This window comes from Oncorhynchus keta, unplaced genomic scaffold (assembly GCF_023373465.1).
Source record: "Oncorhynchus keta strain PuntledgeMale-10-30-2019 unplaced genomic scaffold, Oket_V2 Un_scaffold_12020_pilon_pilon, whole genome shotgun sequence".
NCBI classification, from domain to species: Eukaryota; Metazoa; Chordata; class Actinopteri; order Salmoniformes; family Salmonidae; genus Oncorhynchus; species Oncorhynchus keta.
The window spans coordinates 120,247-142,380 of NW_026290764.1; the positions used below are offsets into that span (position 1 = coordinate 120,247).

At 46.1% G+C, this 22,134-nt stretch overlaps 1 protein-coding gene and 1 long non-coding RNA gene across 5 annotated transcripts in view; both read left to right on the plus strand.

Annotated features, from left to right (window-relative positions):
• srebf1 (sterol regulatory element binding transcription factor 1) overlaps positions 1–22,134 on the plus strand; it is a 34,339-nt gene that overhangs the window by 6,436 nt on the left and 5,769 nt on the right. Inside the window, 11 exon segments of the mRNA XM_052513476.1 lie at positions 5,816–6,034; positions 7,436–7,550; positions 8,026–8,186; positions 10,732–10,948; positions 11,165–11,349; positions 15,790–16,048; positions 16,645–16,811; positions 16,973–17,139; positions 17,285–17,298; positions 17,642–17,750; positions 20,261–20,370. Coding sequence (XP_052369436.1) covers positions 5,816–6,034; positions 7,436–7,550; positions 8,026–8,186; positions 10,732–10,948; positions 11,165–11,349; positions 15,790–16,048; positions 16,645–16,811; positions 16,973–17,139; positions 17,285–17,298; positions 17,642–17,750; positions 20,261–20,370 — 1,723 coding nt within the window.
• Positions 2,138–4,651, plus strand: LOC127927317 (uncharacterized). Of its 4 annotated transcripts, XR_008126930.1 has the most exons (4): positions 2,138–2,272; positions 3,363–3,593; positions 4,140–4,559; positions 4,602–4,651. It is a non-coding gene; the product is annotated as an uncharacterized LOC127927317 (long non-coding RNA). The 4 variants fall into 4 exon arrangements; XR_008126928.1 differs by having other exon boundaries at positions 4,140–4,625; XR_008126931.1 differs by having other exon boundaries at positions 4,182–4,625.

The following is a 22,134-nucleotide window of genomic DNA, read 5'->3' on the forward strand; positions in this document are numbered from 1 at the left end:
GGTAGGAACCACATCCTAGACCACCCACTCACTGCAGGTAGGAACCACATCCCAGACCACCCACTCACTGCAGGTAGGAACCACATCCCAGACCACCCACTCACTGCAGGTAGGAACCACATCCCAGACCACCCACTGCAGGTAGGAACCACATCCCAGACCACCCAGGTAGGTAGGAACCACATCCCAGACCACCCACTCACTGCAGGTAGGAACCACATCCCAGACCACCCACTCACTGCAGGTAGGAACCACATCCCAGACCACCCACTCACTGCAGGTAGGAACCACATCCCAGACCACCCACTCACTGCAGGTAGGAACCACATCAGGTAGACCACCCACTCACTGCAGGTAGGAACCACATCCCAGACCACCCACTCACTGCAGGTAGGAACCACATCCCAGACCACCCACTCACTGCAGGTAGGAACCACATCCCAGACCACCCACTCACTGCAGGTAGGAACCACATCCCAGACCACCCACTCACTGCAGGTAGGAACCACATCCCAGACCACCCACTCACTGCAGGTAGGAACCACCAGACCATCCCAGACCACCCAGACCACCCACTCACTGCAGGTAGGAACCACATCCCAGACCACCCACTCACTGCAGGTAGGAACCACATCCCAGACCACCCACTCACTGCAGGTAGGAACCACATCCCAGACCACCCACTCACTGCAGGTAGGAACCACATCCCAGACCACCCACTCACTGCAGGTAGGAACCACATCCCAGACCACCCACTCACTGCAGGTAGGAACCACATCCCAGACCACCCACTCACTGCAGGTAGGAACCACATCCCAGACCACCCACTCACTGCAGGTAGGAACCACATCCCAGACCACCCACTCACTGCAGGTAGGAACCACATCCCAGACCACCCACTCACTGCAGGTAGGAACCACATCCCAGACCACCCACTCACTGCAGGTCCCAGACCACCCACTCACTGCAGGTAACCACATCCCAGACCACCCACTCACTGCAGGTAGGAACCACATCCCAGACCACCCACTCACTGCAGGTAGGAACCACATCCCAGACCACCCACTCACTGCAGGTAGGAACCACATCCCAGACCACCCACTCACTGCAGGTAGGAACCACATCCCAGACCACCCACTCACTGCAGGAACCACACAGACCACCCACTCACTGCAGGTAGGAACCACATCCCAGACCACCCACTCACTGCAGGTAGGAACCACATCCCAGACCACCCACTCACTGCAGGTAGGAACCACATCCCAGACCCACCACTGCATCCCAGACCACCCACTCACTGCAGGTAGGAACCACATCCCAGACCACCCACTCACTGCAGGTAGGAACCACATCCCAGACCACCCACTCACTGCAGGTAGGAACCACATCCCAGACCACCCACTCACTGCAGGTAGGAACCACATCCCAGACCACCCACTCACTGCAGGTAGGAACCACATCCCAGACCACCCACTCACTGCAGGTAGGAACCACATCCCAGACCACCCACTCACTGCAGGTAGGAACCACATCCCAGACCACCCACTCACTGCAGGTAGGAACCACATCCCAGACCACCCACTCACTGCAGGTAGGAACCACATCCCAGACCACCCACTCACTGCAGGTAGGAACCACATCCCAGACCACCCACTCACTGCAGGTAGGAACCACATCCCAGACCACCCACTCACTGCAGGTAGGAACCACATCCCAGACCACCCACTCACTGCAGGTAGGAACCACATCCCAGACCACCCACTCACTGCAGGTAGGAACCACCACCACATCCCAGACCACCCACTCACTGCAGGTAGGAACCACATCCCAGACCACCCACTCACTGCAGGTAGGAACCACATCCCAGACCACCCACTCACTGCAGGTAGGAACCACATCCCAGACCACCCACTCACTGCAGGTAGGAACCACATCCCAGACCACCCACTCACTGCAGGTAGGAACCACATCCCAGACCACCCACTCACTGCAGGTAGGAACCACATCCCAGACCACCCACTCACTGCAGGTAGGAACCACATCCCAGACCACCCACTCACTGCAGGTAGGAACCACATCCCACCACCCACTCACTGCAGGTAGGAACCACCCAGACCACCCACTCACTGCAGGAACCACATCCCAGACCACCCACTCACTGCAGGTAGGAACCACATCCCAGACCACCCACTCACTGCAGGTAGGAACCACATCCCAGACCACCCACTCACTGCAGGTAGGAACCACATCCCAGACCACCCACTCACTCCAGGTAGGAACCACACCCAGCCCAGACCACCCACTCACTGCAGGTAGGAACCACATCCCAGACCACCACAGCCCAGACCACCCACTCACTGCAGGTAGGAACCACATCCCAGACCACCCACTCACTGCAGGTAGGAACCACCATCAGCCCAGACCACCCACTCACTGCAGGTAGGAACCCATCCCAGACCACCCAGCCCAGACCATCCCAGACCACTCACTGCAGGTAGGAACCACCACCACAGCCCAGACCACCCACTCACTGCAGGTAGGAACCACACCACAGCCCAGACCACCCACTCACTGCAGGTAGGAACCACCATCCCAGACCACCCACTCACTGCAGGTAGGAACCACATCACCAGACCACCCACTCACTGCAGGTAGGAACCACCACCACATCCCAGACCACCACTCACTCACAGCCCAGACCACCCACTCACTGCAGGTAGGAACCACATCCCAGACCACCCACTCACTGCAGGTAGGAACCACCATCAGCCCAGACCACCCACTCACTGCAGGTAGGAACCACATCCCAGACCACCCACTCACTGCAGGTAGGAACCACCACCACAGCCCAGACCACCCACTCACTGCAGGTAGGAACCACATCCCAGACCACCCACTCCCAGACCCAGCCCAGACCACTCACTGCAGGTAGGAACCACCACCACAGCCCAGACCACCCACTCACTGCAGGTAGGAACCATCACCACAGCCCAGACCACCCACTCACTGCAGGTAGGAACCATCACCACATCCCAGACCACCCACTCACTGCAGGTAGGAACCACCACCACATCCCAGACCACCCACAGAACCACATCCCAGACCACCCACTCACTCCAGTTAGGAACCACCACCCAGCCCAGACCACCCACTCACCCAGGTAGGAACCACATCCCAGACCACCCACTCCCAGGACCATCCCAGACCACCCACTCACTGCAGGTAGGAGACCACCACTCACAGGTAGGAACCACATCCAGACCACCCACTCACTCCAGGTAGGAACCACCACCACAGCCCAGACCACCCACTCACTCCAGGTAGGAACCACCACCACAGCCCAGACCACCCACTCACTCCAGTTAGGAACCACAGCCCAGACCACCCACTCACTCCAGTTAGGAACCACCACCACAGACCAGACCCACTCACTCCAGTTAGGAACCACCACCACAGACCAGACCACCCACTCACTCCAGTTAGGAACCACAGCCCAGACCACCCACTCACTCCAGGTAGGAACCACCACCACAGCCCAGACCACCCACTCACTCCAGTTAGGAACCACAGCCCAGACCACCCACTCACTCCAGGTAGGAACCACCACCACAGCCCAGACCACCCACTCACTCCAGTTAGGAACCACAGCCCAGACCACCCAGCCCAGACCAGCCCAGACCACCCACTCCAGTTAGGAACCACCACCACAGCCCAGACCACCCACTCACTCCAGTTAGGAACCACAGCCCAGACCACCCACTCACTCCAGTTAGGAACCACCACCACAGCCCAGACCACCCACTCACTCCAGTTAGGAACCACCACCACAGCCCAGACCACCCACTCACTCCAGTTAGGAACCACCACCACAGCCCAGACCACCCACTCACTCCAGTTAGGAACCACCACCACAGCCCAGACCACCCACTCACTCCAGTTAGGAACCACCACCACAGCCCAGACCACCCACTCACTCCAGTTAGGAACCACCACCACAGCCCAGACCACCCACTCACTCCAGTTAGGAACCACCACCACAGCCCAGACCACCCACTCACTCCAGTTAGGAACCACCACCACAGCCCAGACCACCACTCCCAGTTAGGAACCACCACCACAGCCCAGACCACCCACTCCAGTTAGGAACCACCACCACAGCCCAGACCACCCACTCACTCCAGTTAGGAACCACCACCACAGCCCAGACCACCCACTCACTCCAGTTAGGAACCACCACCACAGCCCAGACCACCCACTCACTCCAGGTAGGAACCACCACCACAGCCCAGACCACCCACTCACTCCAGGTAGGAACCACCACCACAGCCCAGACCACCCACTCACTCCAGTTAGGAACCACCACCACAGCCCAGACCACCCACTCACTCCAGTTAGGAACCACCACCACAGCCCAGACCACCCACTCACTCCAGGTAGGAACCACCACCACAGCCCAGACCACCCACTCACTCCAGTTAGGAACCACCACCACAGCCCAGACCACCCACTCACTCCAGTTAGGAACCACCACCACAGCCCAGACCACTCACTCACTCCAGGTAGGAACCACCACCACAGCCCAGACCACTCACTCACTCCAGTTAGGAACCTCCACCACAGCCCAGACCACCCACTCACTCCAGTTAGGAACACGATGGTAGGAATAGTAATGTCATAAAGCAGTAACAGCATTTAGAAATGGTAATTTTCCCAAAGAAAAATGGTGTAAAAGTATTTTTCTGGTAGTGGAAGAATAGAAAGTATTGTGGTGTATAGGACATCGTGTCAAACATACTGCCTGTTTGAGGGGGAAACAAACTTAATATACTTGATGATGACTAAAACTGAATGGAAACTGTGTAGAAATGGTCTTGGACCTACATTCATACAGTTTCCTCTGTCCAGCTCACTAATGCAAAATTCCAAAAACGATGGATAGAGAACAATTTCGTGCACATTTTGACGGCAATGGTATCTACCACATTTTCATTGCGGCCCTCTGGACGTCGTTGAAGCCCGAATGAGTTTGACACCCTGATCTAGATGCTACTTTAGTGATTGTCTTCTTAGAAACAATGTCTCTCCCTCCTCTTTCTTTCTCCCTCCCTCTCTTTCTCTCCCTCCTCTTTCTTTCTCCCTCCCTCTCTTTCCCTCCTCTTTCTTTCTCCCTCCCTCTTTCTTTCTTTCTTTCTTTCTTTCTTTCTCCATCCCTCCCTCCCTCTTTCTCTCTTCCCTCTTTCTTTCTCCATCCCTCTCTCTCTCCCTCCTCTCTTTCTTTCTCCATCCCTCTCTCTCTCTCTCCCTCCTTTCTCTATCCCTCCCTCCCTCTTTCTCTATCCCTCTTTCTCTCCCTCCTTTCTTTCTCTATCCCTCCCTCCCTCTTTCTCTCTTCCCTCTTTCTTTCTCCATCCCTCTTTCTCTCCCTCCTTTCTTTCTCCATCCCTCCCTCTCGTTCTCTCTTCCCTCTTTCTTTCTCCATCCCTCCCTCTCGTTCTCTCTTCCCTCTTTCTTTCTCCATCCCTCCCTCCCTCTCTTTCTCTCTCCCTCCTTTCTTTCTCCATCCCTCCCTCCTTCTTTCTTTCTCCATCCCTCTTTCTTTCCCTCCTTTCTTTCTCCATCCCTCCCTCTTTCTCCATCCCTCCCTCCCTCTCTTTCTCTCCCTCCTTTCTTTCTCCATCCCTCCATCCCTCTTTCTCTCCTCCCTCTTTCTTTCTCCATCCCTCCCTCCCTCTCTTTCTTTCTCCCTCCCTCCCTCTCTCTCTCCTCCCTCTTTCTTCTTCCATACCTCCCTCCCTCTATCTCTCTCTCCCTCTAGGCTCTGATGAGTGGTGGCACCTTCCTGACCACAGTGCCAGTGATGATGGACTCTGACAAGCTGCCCATCAACCGTATCACAATCAGCAGTAAACCTATGGGCCTGCCCCCCAAGGGCGAGAAGCGCACCGCCCACAACGCCATCGAGAAGCGCTACCGCTCATCCATCAACGACAAGATCCTTGAGCTTAAAGACCTGGTGGCCGGGACTGAGGCCAAGGTATTAATATTGGAAATATATACGTATATTTAAAAAAAAAAACATATTTGCAAAATATTATTTGCAACATACATTTTAAGCAGGAGATTCCCATTGAGATACAGTAGAGCTTTCATGAACTGAATCATCTGACAGAGAAAAGTAACTGGCTGTGTCCAAATACCCATACTAGCGTACTACATTCTGCATACTCATTTAGGCTGATCTAGTTTAAGTCACTCGTCTTTTCCGACTCAAGTGTTTGACAACAGCTGATAATTAGATAAATTGACACGCTGTACCAAAACGAACGAATAGCATTAACGAGTCAACGCAATCGCATATTTTTTTCAAAATACTATACATTATATATATTTCTTTGCATACTGTTTAGTACGCTAGTATGGGTATTGGGACACGGCCACTGTTTTGTTTGTGGATTCCAATGTCAAGACGTTAATGCTGTGTTTGTGTTATATCGAGGGAAGCTCATTGGTTGCATTCAAATGCATACTGTTTATCAGAGGCTCTTAAAATCTTGCATTAAATTTGTATTCACCTTTTTCTTCTGCTAAGCTGCTCAACAAGATGTTGTATTTAAATTTTTCTTCTGCTAAGCATCTCAACAAGTTGTTGTATTCACCTTTTTCTTCTGCTAAACAGCTCAACAAGTTGTTGTATTTACCTTTTTCATCTGCTAAGCAGCTCAACAAGTTGTTGTATTTACCTTTTTCATCTGCTAAGCATCTCAACAAGTTGTTGTATTTACCTTTTTCATCTGCTAAGCATCTCAACAAGTTGTTGTATTTACCTTTTTCTTCTGCTAAGCATCTCAACAAGTTGTTGTATTTACCTTTTTCATCTGCTAAGCATCTCAACAAGTTGTTGTATTTACCTTTTTCTTCTGCTAAGCATCTCAACAAGTTGTTGTATTTACCTTTTTCATCTGCTAAGCATCTCAACAAGTTGTTGTATTTACCTTTTTCATCTGCTAAGCATCTCAACAAGTTGTTGTATTTACCTTTTTCATCTGCTAAGCAGCTCAACAAGTTGTTGTATTTACCTTTTTCATCTGCTAAGCATCTCAACAAGTTGTTGTATTTACCTTTTTCATCTGCTAAGCAGCTCAACAAGTTGTTGTATTTACCTTTTCATCTGCTAAGCAGCTCAGCAGCTCAAGTTGTTGTATTTACCTTTTCATCTGCTAAGCAGCTCAACAAGTTGTTGTATTTACCTTTTTCATCTGCTAAGCAGCTCAACAAGTTGTTGTATTTACCTTTTTCATCTGCTAAGCAGCTCAACAAGTTGTTGTATTTACCTTTTTCTTCTGCTAAGCAGCTCAACAAGTTGTTGTATTTACCTTTTTCATCTGCTAAGCATCTCAACAAGTTGTTGTATTTACCTTTTTCATCTGCTAAGCAGCTCAACAAGTCGGCAATTCTGAAGAAGGCAATAGACTACATCCGCTACCTGCAGCAGTCCAACCAGAAACTGAAAAAAGAGAACATGGCCCTGAAGATGTCTGCCCAGAAGAACAGTGAGTGGTTCTTCTGCTCCCTTCCCTGGCTCTTCTTCTCCTTCTATGCCTGCCCTTTCCTCTCTTCCATCCTCCCTTTATCATGATCCTATTGTTATTATTTATGAAGAAGAAGGATTCTTCATGGCTAAAGCTTTTAATTGCTTAAAGAAGTGCTTTGTGAAATGCAGTCATTGTCTGATAGCTAGTGCTGGTTGTGCTCGGATCAAGAGCTGGGCCCTTATTCATAAAGCGTCTCAGAGTAGGATGGCTGATCTAGGATCAGGTTCCCCCTGTCCATATAATTGTATTCATTATGATTTAAAGGCTAAACTGATTCTAGATCAGCACTCTGAGACATTTTATGGATACAGATATAGTTGTCATAACAGTGATGAGGTTGGCCTGAACTATTGTGAGGTTGATCCATTCTTTCTCTACCTCCCTCCTCTCTTTTCTCCTTCTCTCTCCTCCTTCCTCTCTCACTCCTCTCCAGAGTCTCTGAAGGACCTGGTTGCCATGGAGGTGGATGGCCCACAGACGGACGTAAAGAGCGAGCTACCCACCCCGCCGCCATCCGACGTGGGCTCTCCCACCTCCTACTCCCACTGTGGCAGCGACTCAGAACCCGACAGCCCCATGGGGGAGGACAGCAAGGTGGGTTTCACAACCTGAGACGTGAAACCTCACTGAAAAGCATTGAGTGGAGCCAGTCAGGATACTGGATGTTACCCGTAACTAGGGTTGAACTTTTTGGGGAATATTCAGAGGTGGGAACTTTCCGTGGGAGTTAACGGGAATATATGGGAATTAATATGAATACCATTTAAATATAGATGTTTTTTGCATTGGATATATTTACCATATCATATGGAGACATAAACATAAACCTTTTACCTTATCATAAGTAGACATAATTGCAAATTATTAAATCCTTCCAATAGAAAAAAACCCAGATTTAGTTACTAATTTAACTTAAATTAAATGAGTTGACTCTTCACATGGGATGATTTCACTGAACAACAAAAAGGGAATATTGAATGATTCCCAATGATCCATGGCATCTCCCAAAAATGTTTTCAACATACATCTGTAAAATGATAGTCTGGAGACTAAAGCCTTGGTTGTCTTCCTCTCAATCTTCCATGTCTTCTCCCTGGACCTCCTCAATGTCCACCTCTTGAACATCAAACTCTGAGGCCTCATCTTCACTATCACTTTCTAACCTTGTTGAGGATGGCTTGTTGTCAGGCTCAAAAAGCCTAAAATTTGCCTGGATGGCCACCAAATTTTCAACCCTTGTGTTGGTCAGCCTGTTGCAGGTTTTGGTTTGTGTGTTCCAAAACAAGGAACAGTTGCGCTCTGATGCGGCTGATGTTGATGGGATTTGGAGGATGATGGAGGCAACAGGGGAAAGAGCCTCAGATCCAAAGTCCCTTCCACCAGGTGGCTGATGAGATATGTTGGGACGACTGCCATATTGCATCTTTCTCCCAAAGCCCTTGCTTGGAAGTGTACTTCGCCAGACTGCCAAGAACCCTGCCCTCATCCAGGCCAAGGTGGCGAGACACGGTAGTGATGACACCATGGGCCTTGTTGATCTCTGCACCAGACAGGATGCTCTTGCCAGCATACTTGGGGTCCAACATGTACACTGCAGCGTGTATGGATGAAGAGACCGGTGTGTCTGTTGTCCCTTGTGTCTGTGCTCTTGTAGAATACTGGTTGAGGGGTGGAGATGATGTAGTTAATTATTCCTCGCCCACAAACATTTGACAACCCATCAGAGTTGATTGCAATACAGTCTGTTTTCTCTATGATTTGCTTGACCTTCACTTGAACTCTGAACTCTGCATCCAGCAAATGAGTAGATAAAGCATGTCTGGTTGGAGGGGTGTATGCTGGGCGAAATCTCTTCCAATACACATTGCCTGTGAGCATCAGAGGTGAACCAGTTGCATACACAGCTCGAGCAAGACATTAATCAGCATTTTTTTTTACTACGTTCCTCCATTGAGTTAAAAAAAAAAACTCTGATTCCAGGAGGACCATGAGCTGTTGCTATCGATAAGATGTCTGATTCATAATTTTCACCTCGAATAGAAGTAGAGGGACTTTTGTCAGAGGTTGCTTGTTGTGAGCGCTGAGGGAACTTTATGCACTTGGCCAGATGATTCTGCATCGTTGTTGCATTCTGCACGTATGATTTGACACAGTATTTGCAAATGTACACTGCTTTTCCTTCTACATTAGCTGCAGGGAAATGTCTCCACACATCAGATAGTGCCCGTGGCATTTTCCTGTAAAGATGACAAAAAATACAATTCCATGTAAAGATCAATGGTTAAGCAGTTAGATTAAACAACTCCTTTGTAAGATAAATGTTTTAAAATGAAACATGTATGGAAACAGGTGAATTAACACTCCTCAGTTAGCAGCCTCAAGCAATTAAAACCAACATGGTAGCAGAAACTAACTAGCATAAATTGTTAACAAGTTATAAATTATTTAAACACACTTTTCTGTAGGCTACTATTTACTAGTTAACAAATAATCATGTTTGTCATATAAAATATTCACCCCACCCAGTATTGTAATCAAAACTTACCAGAAAGCATGTAGTTTTTGGCTCAGACAGTGTATTAGTGTGGGCTCAATAGCATCTCATTAGAGTGCAAGATCTTGAGAATTGGCTGTACATCGGATGGAAGAGTGCACTGCACATGTGATGGATGGATGCACTGTCCATGCAGAGGGTTGGAATTCCATTGAATTGGGGATAGTTTAACCAAAATATGCCACAGACCTAGAATTGCCTTGTCTGTACCACAAAAAAGGTTCACTGTTATAAGCTAACATTTTTGAAGAATTTAAGCAAAATTCCCCAAATTCCAGGGCTTAACTTCCCATGGAAAATTTCCCGGAAAGTTTCAGACCCATTGCAACCCAACCCATAACTAACAACATGCATCCTGTAGCAACAAGGCTGGAGACAAACTTAAACAGAGAAGCTAAACCATTGTTTTGTTCAATGGCTAACCATTGGTGTCTCCAATTATCATGGAAGGTAAACTTACGATAATAAATGATAGTTCTTAGTTCTAATTCCCTGATTACAATTCTAGTTCCAGTTCCATCTCTGCCTCTTGCTTTAGTTCTATTTGTAACCCTGACTCCTTGTGTTCTGTCCTCTCCCGTCCAGCCGGCGGTCAATCTGATGGACACGTCCTCGTCCACTCTGGGCAGTGCTGGCATGCTGGACCGCTCCCGCATGGCGCTGTGCACATTCACCTTCCTCTTCCTCTCCCTCAATCCCCTGGCTGCCATGCTGTGTGGAGGGATGGGCTCCAGCACCACCGCTAACAACCAAGCAGTGCATCCTGGGACAGGCAGGATCATGCTGGGCCTAGACAACGCAGGTATGGAGGGACGGAGGGAAAGAGGGAGGGTGGCGGAGGTGTGTATCTTACTCCTAGTGAGTTCATCTAATACTCCCATGTGTATTTTCTTGTAAGTCCATCTCTTTGTCTTTGTGTGTGTTTGCGTCTCAAACTCGTTATGTGTTGTTGTATCTCCAAAAGTCATTCTGTGTGGGTGTCTCCAAAAGTCATCCTCTCTCTGTGTTTTCCTCCTAGCTGACTCGTGGGGCTGGATGGACTGGGTGCTACCCACTCTGTTGGTGTGGCTGCTGAATGGTGTGCTGGTGGCTGGGGTTCTGGTCAGAGTGTTGGTCTATGGAGAGCCAGTCACCAGGCCACACTCTGGATCCTCCGTGCTGTTCTGGAGGCACCGCAAGCAGGCAGACCTCGACCTGGCACGGGTGAGAATATGGAGAATGTGATTTCGTCAAAATGGCATCCTATTCCCTATATAGTGCACTATGTAGGGAATCGGGTGTATGGTGTTCACTCACTGCTGTACAGTGGTTCTTCCTTTAAAAGTTACAAGCTTATTCTGCGACCATTTGTGCTAGATGGTGGCATTCTGTCATTGCGCCACACTATCACAGGGCGGAGTTAGAACGCTGATCTATCGATAGTCTAAACTGTGGCACAAATTGACTGTCTTTTCTTAAATGAATGGAAGTGTTTTCAGTCTGAGAGTCTCCTCTGGCACTAGAGTCCTGCATCAGGCAACAACAACAAAAACTGTCGCTGTGTGCCTGGAGTTAAGCGAGAACATGGGTAAATGAGGGAATTACACTTGACATGTGGACTGACGATTTTCCCAAAAATAGGCACGCTGGGCTTTGGGTTTCTCTCACTCTAAAAACAGAAATAAATCATTCTAAATAACAAAACTGGCTTTATTTACAAATTATTAAGAATGTCTCACCCCGTGTTCAAGAATGGCCGTTTTCCCTTTTCAGATTATAACCTCTCACTTTCAATTATTTGAAAACAAAATCATCTCTAAAATATCATATTGTGGTTAAACTCAAATATTCTAATATAAAAATTAAAAAAATATTAATTGGAACCTTTATCAAGTGGAAGTGGAGAAAAGTAAGGAACTTGTCTGTCGGACCTGCATTAACTTCTAGTGACACCCCATCCCGTGAACGGGACCGTTGTCATCATCTGACACTAATTAGCATAATGCAACGGACATCAATATTCCTAGAAAATATTCCTATTCATGAAAATCACAAATGAAATATATTGAGACACAGCTTAGCCCTTTGTTAATCACCCTGTCATCTCAGATTTTCAAAATATGCTTTACAGCCAAAGCAAGACAAGCATTTGTGTAAGTTTATCGATAGCCTAGCAGAGCATTTTGTCCAGCTAGCAGCAGGTAACTTGGTCACGGAAATCAGAAAAGCAATCAAATTCAATCGTTTACCTTTGATGAGCTTCGGATGTTTTCACTCACGAGACTCCCAGTTAGATAGCCAATGTTCTTTATATTATAGATTTTTAAAAATATTTTTTATACTTTATATTATTTTTGTAGGCGAAATAGCTCTGTTTTTTTTCTTCACGTTTGGCTGAGAAATCGGCCAGAAATTGCAGTCAGGAAAACGGCGAAAAATATTCAAAATTAGCTCCATAATATCGACAGAAACATGGCAAACGTTGTTTATAATCAATCCTCAAGGTGTTTTTCAAATATCTATTCGATAATATATCAACTGGGACTGGTGGCTTCTTAGTAGGAGAGAGAGAAGCAATGACCGCATTTGTCCGTTACTCACAAAACACTCTGGGAGACTTATGCTGACCACTGACGCAATTTTGACGTTCAGGCTCATTTTTCAAAATAAAAGCCTGAAACTATATTGTGACACTAGACACATTAGGGAAGCCATAGAAAAAGTAATCTGGTTGATCACTGCTCAATAGGGATGCATAGGAATGCAGAGCCTTCTAAATAAGAGTCCCTTCCTGTTTGGATTTTTCTCAGGCTTTCACCTGCAACATCAGTTCTGTTATACTCACAGACAATATTTTTACAGTTTTGGAAACTTTAGAGTGTTTTCTATCCCATGCTGTCAATTATATGCATATTCTAGCATCTTGTCCTGATAAAATATCCTGTTTACTATGGGAACGTTATTTTTCCAAAAATGAAGATACTGCCCCCTAGTCACAATTTAAAGACCAAAATTGATAAAAGAAAATTGTGATAAATAAAAATATATACCGGTTTCATTTATTAAGGACCAAAAAATGCCAGCTCTGCCATATAGATTGTAAAATAGTTGGGAAGAGATAAACAGTTTTTTTTTTATGGTAACTGTGTTCATAAAAAAACTATGACATTGTGACCAAAGAGAACAGATGAAATTGACAGTTTATCAAACCAGCTTCTTTCAATGGTGCCACACGTTCCAGGTTTGGGACTGTAACCACCAGAGGACTTGAAAACAATGTTTCCATAACCTACTGCAGGCCTGAAACCTAAGGGTTTAACCTTCTGAATTAATGATTATATTGAAGATAGAAGCCGCCTCTTAATGAGTCCCGAGAGCCCATCTGTTATCCAACGGTTATTATTGTTACTATTAACGCTGCATTATAGTTCTATAAAAGCCCCTTAGATAGTAGATAACATGTTTTCCAACACTTGTTTTTCACAAGGGCTATTAGCAGGACAGTAGACATGATGTGGTCCCAAAAACACCTCTCTGACATATGTTGGACCCTATCTCTTGATGTCATTGAATGTCTCGCCAGCTTTGATCCATGCCTGGCCTGCAGCACGCAAAGTTCTTTGTTTGTCAGACGAATCATTGGGTCAAAACAAGAGAACACACATGGTTAATGTTCTGAGGAAAAAATAAAATAAAATAAATAATCATTAGATAGTGGCTTACAGAGCCTTTCCGTAAGTTCACTCCCATTTCTTCAACTGTCTTCTGACTGTGATTAGATTGCCTTTGCCGACCGCTCATCGTCTTCAACCATCAGTGAGTGGATGGCTTGAATCTCCCTGGAAATGGAATACAATGTCAAAATGTGCAGCGTACAGTAAAGACCAACAGTCCATTTATTTAGGCATTATGTTTAGCATTATTAGGCATATTTTACAGTATTGTAGCCTACTGTACCTGTTCATTTTCCTGGACTTTCATGTTCGGCATAACACCGGCAAATAGCACTGTCCATGACCATAATCCCCAAGTCAAACAGTATTTTACCCACATGTTTAATTATTCAAGACTCCTTTCTCTTCTCTGTGCTGGTGTTCTTTTAAGTCGTCCACCCCTGATGGGCTATCAGCAGGACAACAGGCTGCGTTGTTTTCTAACCTCATCTGGATGGTTCCATAACTAATTACTATGTGAATAAATATCACTGAATGACAGAAATATTGGAATAAAGTAGGCTAATGAAGGCAACAAATGGTTGCTTACTGGAACACTCAAAGTCATCCAATTGTTATAAGAGGATTTGAAGCAGTAGCCTACCAGCGTGTAGGTTTTTCAGCACCGTTTTGCACTCCTCTAAGACGAGCATGGGGACTAGACTTGATAAATCAATGAGATTTTCATTTTCACTGAATCTATTTGGGTATTGGTTAGCCTGCAATTAGGGTGTGGAAATGTTGGGATTACTTTACTCTTCACTCGCAGTCACTTAGTAGCCTACTCCCGACCGGTCACGTTGTACAGTGCCATATTTTCCTAATCGAAACGCAGAGGCTTTAATTTTTCTTGGAGTAGACACACCATAATATTAATCAAATTAATTAAGCAAAATTTCTTATTCAATCCCGTGTACTATGTTCTTACAAAACTAAAAACAGTCAAATGCTTCTCAAAGATTCCCTCTGGTGGTCAAACTAGCAGTAACTATCATTAATGGCAACAATGGCTGACACTTAAATAGCGTGCCATAGAATTCTGCAGTGCAACGCAACTTTTAGGAAGAACCACTCTATAATATAGATAGAAACGGGGCAATCCAAGAGGTTGCTATAAAATGAATGTCAAAACAGTTTTCTTTGCCCTATGTCATTATAAATTACACAGAATGAATCATTAGATTGTTCTCTACAATATTATAACTTTAATAAACTTGTACTTTACACGGTTGTCAAATGTAACGTTCATTTGCTGTGAGCATTTAGACTACACTGCTGTAGGTTGTATCTCTTTCAAATTTGGTGTTGTGAGGTGGAATCATTTGGAGGTGTTTCAACTGGTTGGACCACTCAAAAGTCAATTGGATACCTTTGTCATTTTCACCTCCAGATCCTTGTCTTTCATTGCCTATAACTGTGATCAATCTACATTGAGAGGGGCTGTTTCCATGACGATTTAAAGGGAGAAGACTCAGAAATACACAATGAAAACAGGAACAGATTGTCTTCGTGGAGGGTGGATATTGAAATTCAGTCTTTTAGCTTTGTAAATAAATGTATATTTAGGCCCCATTTTTTTAGTTTTGTCTTCAGTGGATTTAATTTAGAAAACGCTGTTGTCAGTTGACATCTGAAGTTAGCTCCGCCCTGCCGCAGAGCAGTGCCACAGAGTTCTATTGAGCAGTGACCACTTTTTGATTATGCCTGTGATGACATTCCATTCACTCTAAACATGCTAAATTCTCAGAGTAAATCGTTGGTAACCTTTGAACCATATATGGTAGAGGCATGGGGTTGGAACTATTGTTTTTCTGACAGAATTTTCTATTGGATGGACATATTTCTATAAACCGTGAATTAATTAAGAATTGTATGGGTGAACAGTCATGAGGTCAACAAACCCCCCCCCCCCACCATCCATACTTACCCACCTCTCTCCCTCCCCCAATAGGGAGACTTTGCCCAGGCCAGTCAGAACCTATGGACCTGCCTCAAGGCCCTGGGTCGCCCCTTACCCACCTCTCAGTTGGACCTGGCCTGTGCCGCCCTGTGGGCCCTGCTCCGCCTCTGCCTCCAGCGACTAGGGGTGGGTCGCTGGTTGGCTGCCAGGGCTGGGGGGCTCCGCGCCAGGGGGCTCCGGGAGGATGCTCGCATGAGCAGCCGCGACGGTGCCCTGGTCTACCACCGCCTGCACCAGCTGCACATGACCGGTAGGTGGAAATTGGAAACGGGACTTGACCTGTGGCTCAAATGCTAAGGGTAAGGCTAACCTTGTCTACCTTGTCAATGTTACCAGCTAGTTGATTGATATGATTTAAGTGTCATACACCTACCGGTACCCAGCCCACATGGGCTTACAAGACACCACAGAACAAAATAACATTTGACAAATTATATGCATACAGTGATCCCGGCTGCCATCTAGCAGCACTCACCAACAGTGAGCTCCATAGCAGCACTGTCTGCTTGTCCCGTTGTCACCAACCGTGTCCCTGTCACAACGCTACCATCTGTCACCAATCCCTACCGTCCCGTTGTCACCAACGTGTCTCAGATCCTCATACAGTGGGAAATAAAACAAACACTAAATGGATTCAGATTTCCCCAAGATCACACAGTAGGTACCTTCTCTCCTCTGCAGTACTACTGTCCAATACAGAGTTATCCACTAGCTCCCTACTCCTACACACTTTATGTAGACCTGAGAGGAATGGATGCCTGTTTTCAGGAGTCTTTGTCTGAAAATCCTGTGTGTTTTCTGTGTTTGTTCAGCCAAGCTGTCTATAATCAATGGGTGTGTGTGCAGGTAAGCTGGGCGGTAGCCACCTGTCTGCGGTTCACATGGCTCTGAGTGCTGTAAACCTGGCCGAGTGTTCAGGCTCCTGTCTCCCCGTGGCCACGCTAGGAGAGATCTACGTCTCTGCAGCCCTACGAGTCAAAGCCAGCCTACCCAGACTCCTTCACTTCTCCTCCGTGAGTAACATAGTTAGGTTACCAAGTGGTGTGGGTATTTGTGAGCGAGGGGGAGGCGTTGGCTATAATGTGTGGTTTGTTGCTCAGTGTATCGTGTGTGTCTGTCTCTGTCTCTACCTCGTTACTCAGTCCTGTATCTCCATGTCTCTCTCCATCCCCAGCGTGTGTTCCTGAGCAGTGCCCGCCAGGCTTGTCTCTCCTCCAGTGGCAGTGTCCCCCCGGCCATGCAGTGGCTCTGTCACCCTCTGGGCCACCGCTTCTTTGTGGATGGGGACTGGGCCGTCCGCAGCACCCCCAAAGATAGCATCTACAGCCAGGCAGTATCCATGTCTCTCCATCCCCAGCGTGTGTTCCTGAGCAGTGCCCGCCAGGCTTGTCTCTCCTCCAGTTCCCCCGGCCATGCAGGTGGCTCTGTCACCTCTGGGCCACCGCTCTTTGTGGACGGGGACTGCACCCCCAAAGATAGCATCCAGCCCAGGGAACACAGGTCAGTACTGTCACCTTCCCAGTTCTCTCAGTCTGTAGACACACCTGCTGCACTGTCGGAACTAGAAGCACAAGCATTTCACTACACCCGCAACAACATCTGATAAACACGTGTATGTGACCAATAGCACCTTATTCCCTGGTATATAGTGTACAACTATTAACAAGAGCCCCTCAGAAGAATGAGCGTTGAGAGGCTCTACAGGTGGACAGCTTGTGTCTTTATGAAAGGAAACACCTGTCATGGAAACTGGTTATGATGAAAGCAATATGGGCAACAAGTTTTCATTGTCTAAATTGGTTGCCATGACTATGCTAACCCTAATTCTTCTCTGTCTCCGTAGTGGACCCTCTGGCCCAGGTGACCCAGGCCTTTAGGGAACACCTTTTGGAGAAGGCTCTATACTGTGTGGCCCAGCCCCGGGGGGAGAAGACCCCCAGTGATGGAGAGGGGTAGGTGCAACACACAGCCAAATAGTGTTCTCAGGTTATCTGCAGAAGTCTTAAAAGTTGACTTTATCAACCCCACATAATTTTAGCCAGTGGTGGCTGAAGTTAGCTGATTTTTCTAGTGGCTGTAAAAAAACAAACATTTTAAAAATGCCCATAGTCTACTTTCAGGGCGTGGAGAACCATCTAACATTGCGTTGTACAATACAGAATGTCTACTTATTAATATTTTAGGCCTTATTTTGTCTTAAATGGTCTACAATCCCTTTTTGAACAAGCCTTTTACGTATTTTAAATACTTTTAACTAACTACCTTAGACAAATACATTTAAACTCAGTTTTTCACAATTCCTGACATTTAATCCTAGTAAAAATTCCCTGCCTTAGGTCAGTTAGGATCACCACTTTATTTTAAGAATGTGAAATGTCAGAATAATAAGTAGTGATTTATTTCAGCTTTTATTTCTTTCATCACATTCCCAGTGGGTCAGAAGCTACACTCAATTAGTATTTGGTAGCATTGCCTTTAAATGGTTTAACTTGGGTCAAATGTTTCAAGTAGCCTTCCACAAACTTCCCACAATAACTTGGGTGAATTTTGTCCCATTCCTCCTGACAGAGCTGGTGTAACTGAGTCATTAAAAAAAAAATGAGGCAAGTCAGTTAAGAACAAATTCAGATTTTCAATGACTGCCTAGGAACAGTGGGTAAACTGCCTTGTTCAGGGGCAGAAAGACAGATTTTTTTTACCTTGTCAGCTCAGGGATTCAATAGTGCAACCTTTCGGTTAATAGACGAACGCTCTAACCACTACACTACCTGCCGCGGTTTGTAGGCCTCCTTGCTCGCTCACTCTTTTTTAGTTCTGTCCTCAAATTTTCTATAGGATGGGGTCAGGGCTTTGTGATGGCCACTCCAATACCTTGACTTTGTTGTCCTAAGGCCATTTTGCCACAACTTTGGAAGTATGCTTGGGGTCATTGTCCATTTGGAAGACCCATTTGCAATCACGCTTTAACTTCCTGACTTCCTGTCTTGAGTTGTTGCTTCAATATATCCACATAATTTTCCCCCTCATGATGCCATCTATTTTATGAAGTACACCAGTCCCTCCTGCAGCAAAGCACCCGGACAACATGATGCTGCCATCCCCGTGCTTCACGGTTGGGATGGCGTTCTTCGGCTTGCAAGCCTCCCCCTTTTTCCTCCAAACATAACGATGGTCATTATGGCCAAACAGTTCTATTTTTTTTCATCAGACCAGAGGACATTTCTCCAAAAAGTACGATCTTTGTTCCCATGCTCATTTGCAAACCGTAGACTGGATTTTTTTATGGCGGTTTTGGAGCAGTGGCTTCTTCCTTGCTGAGCGGCCTTTCAGGTTATGTCGATATAGGACTCGTTTTTCTGTGGATATAGATCATTTTGTACCTGTTTCCTCCAGCATCTTCACAAGGTCCTTTGCTGTTGTTCTGGGATTGATTTGCACTTTTCACACCAAAGTACATTCATCTCTAGGAGACAGAACGCGTCTCCTTCCTGAGTGGTATGACGGCTGCGTGGTCCCATGGTGTTTATACTTGCGTATTATTGTTTGTACAGATGAACGTGGTACCTTCAGGTGTTTGGAAATTGCTCCCAAGGATGAACCAGACTTGTGGAGGTCTACAATTATTTTCTGAGGCTGATTTCTTTAGATTTTCCCATGATATCAAGCAGTGGCACTGAGTTTGAAGGTAGGTCTTGAAATACATCCACAGGTACACCTCCAATTGACTCAAATGATGTCAATTAGCCTACCCAAAGCTTCTAAAGCCATGACAATTTTCCAAGCTGTTTAAAGGCACAGTGACCTTAGTGTATGTAAACTTCTGACCCACTGGAATTGTGATACAGTGAATTTTAAGTGAACTAATCTGTCTGTAAACAATTGTTAGAAAACTTACTTGTGTCATGCATAAAGTAGATGTCCTAACAGACTTGCCAAAATTATAGTTTGTTAACAATAATACATTTGTGGAGTGGTTGAAAAACAAGTTTTAATGACTCCAATCTAAGTGTTTGTAAACTTCCAACTTCAACTGTAAGCTGTGTGTGTTCTCAAGGACAACTAATAGTATTTTAAATACTTATAACTCAGCTGTGTGTGCATTCCTCAGGGAGAACTAATATTATTTTAAATACTTTTAACTAACTAAGCTGTGTGTGTGTTCCCCAGGGAGAACTAATGGTCTTTTAAATACTTTTAACTAACTAAGCTGTGTGTGTATTCCCCAGGGAGAACTAATAGTCTTTTAAATACTTTTAACTAACTAAGCTGTGTGTGTATTCCCCAGGGAGAACTAATAGTCTTTTAAATACTTTTAACTAACTAAGCTGTATGTGTATTCCCCAGGGAGAACTAATAGTATTTTAAATACTTATAACTCAGCTGTGTGTGCATTCCTCAGGGAGAACTAATAGTATTTTTTAAATACTTTTAACTAACTAAGCTGTGTGTGTGTATTCCCCAGGGAGTATGCGGATGCTCTGGAGTACCTTCAGCTGTTGACTAGTGCATCAGACGCCGCCGGAGCCAACACCCAGTCCTTTGCCATCGGATCCAACATGGCCACCGTCACTGGTATGACTCCTGGCCTTATATTTATGTGTCTATATGCTGTGGTCCGAGTTTCACCTCTGCAGTTCAGGCACAATACTGGGTGTCTCTCATTTAGGGTGTACTTGACAGTGTATCTGTAGTCTAAAGTGGCTTCCTCTTCTTATCTCCTTTCCTTCAGTCACACTGATCTTCAGTAACATGTCTATCTTCTGACATTGCTTCCACTGATCCCTGTGTTGTCAGATCAGTGCAATCAAAGACAAGGAGAGGAAGCCACTCTAGACTATTGAGATGCCCCCTCAGATAGCCTCGCTCCTTTCAGCACCTCTCTCTCTCTCTCTCTCTCTCGCTCATTTTCTCTGAGAGGAGATGGGAGGTTAAAAGGCATGGTCCTCTGCATCGCTCCATCTACCAGTCCTGTCAAGCATCTAATCATCTTGGAGAAGTAGCTAGAGATGGAAGAGCTTTTGAAAGGAGACTTTTCTTGGCATGGTGTTAGATTGCCCAGTCAGCATAGCTGTCTCTTTGTGTGAGTGTGCGTTTGATTGGATGTGATTTATTAGGATCTCCATTAGCCGACGCCAATGGGAGCTTTTCTTACTGGGGTACGACACATAACCAAAAATACATTACAGACAAAATACTTTACATTTTAAAGTGTGTGTGTGTACGCACACGCGCATCTATCAGTTACACATACGTCAGTACATACACACAACAAGTAGGTCACATGGGGGAGAGGCGTTTTTTTATTATTATTTGTAAAAATGTATTTCACCTTTTTTATTTAACCAGGTAGGCCAGTTGAGGACAAGTTCTCATTTACAACTGTGACCTGGCCAAGATAAAGCAAAGCAGTGCAACACAAACAACAACACAGAGTTACACATGGAATAAACAAGCATACAGTCAATAATACAGTAGAAGAAAAAAAAGGTGGAAAAGAGTCTATATACAGTGTGTGCAAATGGCGTGGGGAGGTAGGAGATGTTGGCTTTGGGGATGACCAGTGAGATATACCTGCTGGAGCGCGTGCTATGGATGGGTGCTGTTATCGTGACCAGTGAGAGGTACCTGCTGGAGCACGTGCTACGGGTGGGTGCTGTTATTGTGACCAGTGAGCTGAGATAAGGCGGAGCTTTACCTAGCATAGGCTTTTATAGATGACCTGGAGCCAGTAGGTCTGGCGACGAATATGTAGCGAGGGCCAGCCGACTAGAGCATACAGGTCGCAGTGGTGGGTGGTATAAGGGGCTTATAATAGACTGCATCCAGTTTGCTGAGTAGAGTATTGTAAGCTATTTGTTGTGCCGTGAGGTGTTGCTTTATTTGTTTTTTGAAACCAGGTTTGCTTTTTGTACTATATGAGTTGGGAGTTCCATGCACTCATGGCTCTGTATATATAATACTGTACGTTTCCTAGAATTTGTTCTGGACCTGGGGACTGTTAAAATACCCCTGGTGTCATGTCTGGTGGGGTAAGTGTGTGTCTGCCAGTGCTGTGTCTAAGTTGACTATGCAAACCATTTGGAATTTCCAACACATTAATATTTATTATAACAACTCTTAGCCAAGAGACACTGGCATGCATAGTATTTATATCAGCCCTCTGATTACAAGGAAGAGCCAGACGTGCCGTGCTGTTCTGGTCCAGCTGCAGCTTAACTAGGTCTTTCTTTACAGCACTTGACCATATGACTGGACAATAATCAATATAAGATTTAACTGGAGCCTGAAAGACTTGCTTTGTGGAGTGTGGTGTCAAAAAAGCAGAGCATCTCTTTA